Below are 7,627 nucleotides of genomic sequence, written 5' to 3'. Positions count from 1 at the left end.
ATAGCTAAAGTCATGCTCCGGGGCAGCTCCGGAGGTGCTCACCCTATGTCAGAGAGGCCACCCCTAATAAACCCAGCTTCCAGACGCCCAAGCCTGAGCAGAGCAACACATGAATATAACTTTAGTAATGCTAAACAAATCCCGTTTTTCAAGACACCCTTACAAGACTGCTTGGTGTTTTACATGCGCTTTACTAGATATGGCTTTTGATTTATGTGTTGCTCCACTGCATCCATTTATGTTCTTGCACCTAAGTGCAGTTCCATGAGGACAGACACAATGAAGCAGGTGGCGAACAGGACGTGCTATTTGTAGCTCTACCTATGCGAGCAGAGCACAACTGGTACGACTGCTCGTTTCAGTATTTCCCCCAGAGACCTCCTTAAGAACAAGCACTGCCTCTCCTGGGCTGCATACTGTGCAGCAAAAATTGACTGTTGGCTCCTGTCCTGAAAGTATAGGAATAGCATTTTGGAAATGGTTAAAGGAACAGCAGCATTTCTTTTTAAATACCAAGCTGCAACTGCATCTGTTTAGCTCTGGAAAGAAAGTCATACATGAGGACAGCTTAGTTAGGAACAGGGGGAAAAAAAAGTCATGTGGGAGAAGAGAACAAAGCCCCATTTCAAGAACACTATTGTTTGTGCAACTATAAACCTAGGGTCTATAAAACCATCAAAGAGAAACTGAAGTTGGCATTAACAGATACAGATTAGTAAATGCTAGAGCACCTTATAAAATTCCTAAGGTTTTATAATGACAGCACACGGGGAACACAAAAACAAAACAAAAAGAACCCAACAAGTTTCTCAGATGAAACCTGCTGATTTCAGTACATATGTATGTGTTAGGACATAAACCTTGCACAGATTTAGGACATGCTGAACAGCAGTACTACAAAGGTGATCCTACGGCTACCCAAGTGTGTACCAGCGTTAGAGACAGAACACTCCAGGTCAGCTACAACACTGACCTTGGATACCTTCTCTAGGACCCACATCCAAAGCAACAGAAAAATGTCAGAAATTACTGTTTTTAAGTTTCCACATAAAAAAAAAAAAAGCTTCAGGATGACTCATAACTTTAAATAGCTGATATTTGCAAACCAAACAAGACATTCCCTGTTCCCCATGTTACTTACGAACCAAACCAACTAAGATAGCTCCAGGTGAAGAAAGCCTGCCTAGGAGATAAGGGGTGAGAAATAGTTTCAGCATCGCTGTGGGACTTAGATAGCTTTAGAAAGAAAAGGTGCCAGTCACTACACAAAGAACACAAGAAAATGTGGAATTTAATGGGACATGTGGAACAAGAAGTTGATATTACAGCTCCTGCTTTAACTGCTGAAAAAATAGGAATGGCTCTTGCCTGTAATCTATTTTCCATGGTCAGCTTTATTCAGCATTATATATATACACACACGGATTCCTGGCTGACGTACATTTTAAAATAGAGGGAGAAGAATCACTTCTTCCTTCTCTTTACAAAGAGTAGTTAAAAAAGCATGTCCTATTCAGCAAGTATTCATGTTGAAATCATCTTATTGCTACATGTTTGTAAAGAAAATAGAGCAATGAGGTCCCTAAGGACAACTACAACAAAAGCGCTAACTACCCAAGCCATGCAATGGGCTCACTGCATTGACTGCAGAAAAGCAAGTGCAGCTGGAGGTACACTGGAGAACTGGCAGCAACACATCCCGAATGTGCATCTAGATTCTGCATGGTCAACATTCCCAAGTTACATATGTATACCAGGACTCCTACAGGAATTTTGGCTCTTCACATACTGTTGGCTTATTGAATTTCCAGGACAGAGCAGGCTTCAAATTAAATGAGACTGCATGTAGTTTATTGTTTAAAGGTGTTTTATGCATGCATGTTATTCCTTAATTCATGCTTAGCCTTCACTATGTTACTCAGCTGATCCTTGTTCATTCACTTGAAAGTCAGAGGAATTATACAAGCTTATCTAAGAAACCCAAGAAAATGAAGCTAGAAGTCTTACATGCGGAAAAGACCACTAAAAATTTTTAAAATTTGTTATATTTGTATATGCGAAGTCGAACGTGCCAAATGGACATGTCCTCTAACAGGTAACTGTTACCTTAAAATTTATGTTTCATGATGCTGGTAAGTGGCACTTCAGTATGTGCAACAAAAAAATACACATTTTTTTTTCCTCAGATGTGTTTTTTTAATCAGAACTGCACTTATCTATCCTACCTCTTCCAGAGTCCTGAGGCTACAAGCCCTCACCACCCCCTCTGCCTTGGGAAACTCAACTACTAACAAACACCTAAGCTTTCTTTGGACATATCCATGCACAGAAGAAAATTACAAAAGCCATTCAGATAAAATATTATAGGTTTATTTAAAACTTATTTTCCGCTTGAATATGCAAAATACAAACTCCAAAATGTTCTTTTTTTTTTTTACTTCGTAGTTTACAAATATACAAAATAGAAGTTTGCTTAAATTTATATTACATATTTATTATGTAAAGAACTATATAGAAAACATTTGTTCTGCTTAAGGCATATTTGGGAATAAACCATTGTACAAACTATTGCACATCGAAACCACAGTGCATTACAGACTGTCTGCATAAAGTTATTTTCTTTAAAAAAAAAAAAAAAAAAGATAAACCAGGATTATTTACCTGATTTAGGTCATAATTGGCGATCGGAAGACAAAAATATTTCCTTGTCAGATATGCAGCAGTTTGAGAACTTTGGCTTCCTGTTTTTGGTACCTCTAAAACCAACAGTCACTAAGCACCATGAAATAGGCTTTTAAAACATAACTCTGTACCTGAATTTTTCCTCCTCTTCTAACATCGTAATGGCTTTTAGAAGGAAAAAAAGGAAAGTACAAGATGACATTTACATCTAATATTGCATTGAAAGAAAATTTAAGGGAATGTCATTTCCCTGTGTAATATCCCCACCCTCCGAACTACACACAGTCTGTTTAACCCTGATATCCGTGACTTCCAGTCACTCCTTGGCATTTTGTAGTCCGGAAATAATTCAAGTTGGATTTACAAATGGAATGATAGAAGATCCAGTCATTGACCCCAATGTTTTTGGTTTTCTTTTAAATGTATATATATATATATATATATATATATATATATATATAAAGTTGCAATGTCTATATGCAATTATCCCTCTTTCCACTCTTTGGAAGACTTCACCTTGATTCTGTGTAGTGCTTAAGCTGGGTTCTCCCCTTCTTGCGGAAGACAGTCCTTGTGCTGTAAAATACTGAATCTCTAAGGCAGTTGGGGAAAGATCCACTGCTTCCAATTAAAAGTGCCTCTTCATGTGTAAGGCGAGGTGATCCGACCTGGAAAACGCTCTGTCACACCGCTGGCACTGGAAAGGGCGGTGGCCCGTGTGTTTTCGGTAGTGACGAGTAAGTTCATCGGATCGGGCAAACTTCCATCCGCAGCCTTCCCAGTCACAGTGATAAGGTTTCTCACCTTTCAAAAACAGAAACAACATGTCAGCAAGGTTTATTTGTGGCTACCTTTGTTTCCACTCCACTGCTAACACCTGACTTTCAAGAGGAAAACAGAAAAAGTATCAAAAAGCAACAAAGTTCTTGAAGGAGTTGTAAGCAAACTACAAGCAGACTAACAGTCTTTTCAAGACATTACAGGAATTGTACAGCATGAACACCACTGAAATCTTCACTAAAGTTTATTTTGTACATGAAGCTTTAGAACACAGGCGTTGAGTTAAGACTGTGTTTTTGCTGGCTAACGTTACACAATCAAATATCAACCAGAAATAGCTCAGCAAAAAAAATAAAAATAATGCATTTAGATAATTGTAGGTCTCAATTAAAACCAGTTGGAAACTGTTTTCATTAGCTCAGCTCGATTAAGAGCTCAATCTTTCAGTCTTCACAACAGCAAAACTGCTGTTGACTGCAAGACAAACTTCCCTGACAATTATGAACTCAGTCCTGCACCTCCCGGAGACCACGCTGGCAGTCTCGGGATGGGCAGGAAGAACTGTTCACTTGACCAATTTTTCTTCCCGCTGCCGTTAGCCGAACACGTAGCCTAACCACTAAGCTGTTGTTTCTCCCTTTCCCACCTCCTCTTCGGGAGAAAGTTTTGAATCAAACTCACAATCCCGGGATTTAAATTATGCAAATTTCCAGGTTATTTAACCGCTGTTACGGAATGCCTGCACTGGCGAAACTGCGCATGATGTACCTGCTTTCACAAGCTCAGCTATTGCAATATGGCATTCAGCTGTAAGGCTGAAGTTTGAACTCGAGCTCAGATGTGCACTTTGGCAGATTTTATCCGAATTCTAGCAGTCACCAGCGAGCTGTTCAACCCCGTCTCTTTGGTGCTATAACCCTGGAGCAGATACACTCCTACACGTAGGTGAGGCACTCCCGGCAGTGCTACCAACACAGCTGCACGGAGCCTGTCACTGTTGGGCTCAGAAAGGGAACGGCAGCTCGCAGAGGTGTCAAGGCTCCGGTGAGTTATAGCTAAAGGCACCGTCAGCTACAGGAGCCCTTGAACCAGAGCAAGCCAAGACAAGAGGGTTGTGTACGAAGCACTTAACCACGAACAAAGAAAGCAGAATCTTAGAGAGAGGGCTGCTCCTTCCTCTGAAGTGGGCCAACAACATCTACAGCAACAAATCCCAACTGACTTCCAACTACCTGCTAATTAGCCAGACACACAGCAAGAGAAGAGCAACAAACTTTGCCTCGGCAAGAAACCCACCCTCTCCCACATCTGAGTCATTCTGCACCATTAAGTGAAACACAGAGCCAGTAAGCAAAGACTGCACAGGACTGAACGTAGCCAAGGGGAGAAGAAAAGCGCCCAGAAACCCAGCAGAGAAAGGTTAGGGCTCGCTACTTTTGGCTCCCCTCCTGTCTGCCCCCTTTCTGCTGTCCGTGGGGGCTCGCCCCATGCCCCAGCAGCCCGGTGACCCCACGCAGGGTCTCACCTGTGTGGGTTCTCAGATGCGCCTTGAGATGCGAGCTCTTGGTGTAGGTTTTGCCGCAGCCCGCGTAGTCACAGGTGTGCGTGGCCGTCCTTTTCCTAGGCCACGACCGGCGTCCCCTCTTTGGCTTGGTCTCCTCGGGCAGGCAGCTCCCTGGCGGCATCAGCTCTAGAGGCAGGGAAGGCGCAGAGTGAGCACCGCCACGGCTGGTGCCCGGTGCCGTCGTGGGCACATGGCACACCCGCCGCCGAGGGCGAGGAGGCAGGTGCGGGGACTCACCTTGGTACTGGAGCGTGCTGGGGGGCAGCTGCTCGGGCAGGAAGGCAGGGTAGCCGGGGGCTGGGGGGTACCCCGGGGGCAGCGGCAGCGGCGGGTGGCTCAGCCCCGGGGCGGCGGGGAGACAGTCCCTGCTGCTCAGCATCTCCTCGGGACCCAGCGAAGGCGTAGTCCGGGCGGGCAGCAGGCGGCCCATGGCGAAGTCGTGCTGGGGGGCTCCTCGGGGGCCGCTCCCGTGCGGCGGCGGCGGGGCCAGCGTGCAGGGCGGGGTGGCCTCCTGCTTGATTTTGGGGCACATCCGCGGCAGGGGGCTGTAGGGGGGCGCCGCGGGTCCCTCGGTGCCGGGCGGCGGGGCCGTCGGGGGGCCGCTCTTGGGGCTGAGCCCCGGGTGGCTGTAGTCGCCCACGGCCTTCACCACGAACTTGCCCTGCAGGCTGCCCAGCGGCGGCAGGGCGGCGGCGGGGGCCGGCAGGTACACCGGGTCCAGCTCGGGCCGCATCAGCTCGGCCACGAAGCCTCCGGAGGGCGACACGTCGGTGATGTCGGCCAGGTTGAAGGGGGCGGCGGCCGGGCCGGCGGCGGCAGGAGCCCCATCGCGGCTGCCGGCCCCGCCGTAGAGGAGGCCGCCGGGCTCGGCGCGGGGCAGCGGGTAGGCGAAGGGCCCGGCGGGGCAGGGGCTGGCGGCGGGGGCCGGGGCTGCTGCTCCTGCTGCTGCTGCTGCGGGTGCCACCACCACGGCGGCGGCGGCGGCGGGCTCCTGGTGCATGAGCGAGTTGGAGAGGATGAAGTCGAAGTCCAGCAGCTCGTTGAACTCCTCGGCGTCGCGGCGGGGACCCAGGGCAGCGGCGGCCGCCTCCAGCTCCGACGGCGGCGGCGGCGGCGCCTCCACGGGACGGGCCGGCAGCGCCGGGCGCTTCAGCTGCGACAGCTCCTCCCGCCAGCGCTGCGGGGACACGGGCACGGCTCAGACCCCGCTCCGACACCGCCACCGCCACCAACACCCCGCGATAACCACACCGGCGCCGGCGCCGCGCCCCCGCCCCGCCGATACTCACGTTGCCGGGTCCCGCCGGCCGCGGCGCCTTCTCGCGGCCCGCGGCGCCCGCCGCGAAGGTGGCGATGGAGGGGAGGAGCGTGCCGCTCAGCGCCATCGCGCACCCGCTGCCCGCCCGCCTGCCCGCAGCACGGCTCCGCTCCGCTCCGCTCCGGGGGCTCCGCTCCGCACCGCACCGCTCCGCTCCGCTCCGCTCCGCACCGCGGGCGTCAGGCGGCGGAGGCGGGCGGCGGGGGCAGCGGCAGGGCGGAGCGGGGGTGTGCTGCTGCTGCTGCTGGTGCTGCTGGTGGTGGTGGTGCTGCCCGGGGAGCCGCGGCCATGGGGGAACCGGTGTCGGAGGAGAGGGGGAGAGTAGGGAGGGGAGGGGAGGCAGGGAGGGAGGGGCCGCGCTGCGCCGCGCCGCGCTCCGCAGCCGCCGCCCGCAGCCCGCCGCGCCCCGCTCGGCACTGCCCGCGGCCCGCCGCCGCCGCCCCTTTTATAACCTCACCTCGCGCCAGCCCCGCCCACCGTTGCCGTGGCGACGGCGAAAACAAACTGACACGTGGGGAGAGCGGGAAGGGGGGGGAAGGAGGAGGAGGAGGCGGGAAACGGGGGAGGGGGGGGCGGGAGCTCGCGCTTCGCCCCGCCCCGCCCCGCCCCGCCCCGCCCCGCCCCGCCTGGTGCGCGCGGCTGGGTGCGTGACGCAGGAAGGGCGCTGACGTCAGCGCGCGGAGAGGGGGGGGGAGCCGGGGATGCCCGCGCGCCGCGGGGTCTCGCGCACCTTCGGCGGGGGGGGGAGTGCGCGCTCCCGCCGGGAGGGATGGGCCGCGGGAGCGCGCCCCGGGCGGAGGGGGGAACGGGGAGAGACGGGACAAGACGGGACGGGACGGGACGGGACGGGACGGGACGGGACGGGATGGAGCTGCATGGCATAGGATAGCGTAACAGATGGAGTTGGGTGAAATTGGGTAAAGTGAAAAAAATAAAAATAAAAATATAAAGTAAAATAAAGTAATAAAATAAGTTAAAGTAAAATAAAGTAAAATAAGTTAAAATAAAATAAGTTAAAATATTTTTAAAAACAATAAATTAAAATAAAATAGTTAAAGAGCCCTTCCCTTCCCTTCCCTTCCCTTCCCTTCCCTTCCCTTCCCTTCCCTTCCCTTCCCTTCCCTTCCCTTCCCTTCCCTTCCCTTCCCTTCCCTTCCCTTCCCTTCCCTTCCCTTCCCTTCCCTTCCCTTCCCTTCCCTTCCCTTTTTTTCCTCCCTTTCCCTTTTTATTTTCCTTTTCCCTTTCCCTTTCCCTTCCCCCTCCCTTCCCATCCCATTTCCCCC

The 7,627-nt window shown here is 51.6% G+C and overlaps 1 protein-coding gene across 2 annotated transcripts; it reads right to left on the bottom strand.

Annotated features, from left to right (window-relative positions):
• Window positions 1–2,685: 2,685 nt before the first annotated feature.
• On the bottom strand, window positions 2,686–6,411 carry KLF4 (Kruppel like factor 4). 2 transcript variants are annotated; one of them, XM_032206128.1, is made up of 4 exons: window positions 6,316–6,411; window positions 5,264–6,203; window positions 4,988–5,152; window positions 2,686–3,486 (listed from the first exon to the last, which is right to left on the bottom strand). In XM_032206128.1, exons 1-4 carry the CDS (start codon window positions 6,409–6,411, stop codon window positions 3,311–3,313), a joined length of 1,377 nt encoding a protein of 458 aa, XP_032062019.1. In that variant the 3' UTR covers window positions 2,686–3,310. The 2 variants fall into 2 exon arrangements, with proteins under 2 accessions (XP_032062019.1, XP_032062018.1); XM_032206127.1 differs by having other exon boundaries at window positions 4,988–6,203.
• Window positions 6,412–7,627: the final 1,216 nt, after the last annotated feature.

This window comes from Aythya fuligula, chromosome Z (genome assembly GCF_009819795.1).
Source record: "Aythya fuligula isolate bAytFul2 chromosome Z, bAytFul2.pri, whole genome shotgun sequence".
NCBI lineage: Eukaryota > Metazoa > Chordata > Aves > Anseriformes > Anatidae > Aythya > Aythya fuligula.
Note: the sequence above shows the minus strand (reverse complement) of the source record. Positions and strands in the feature narration are given on the sequence as shown.

Coding starts and splice junctions, on each gene's coding strand:
- KLF4 (XM_032206127.1), bottom strand. CDS start 6,411: ATGGCGCTGAGCGGCACGCTCCTCCCCTCCATCGCCACCTTCGCGGCG. Junction 6,204..6,315: donor GGCCGGCGGGACCCGGCAAC/GTGAGTATCGGC, acceptor GTGTCCCCGCAG/CGCTGGCGGGAGGAGCTGTC. Junction 3,487..4,987: donor GCATCTGAGAACCCACACAG/GTGAGACCCTGC, acceptor TGTTTTTGAAAG/GTGAGAAACCTTATCACTGT.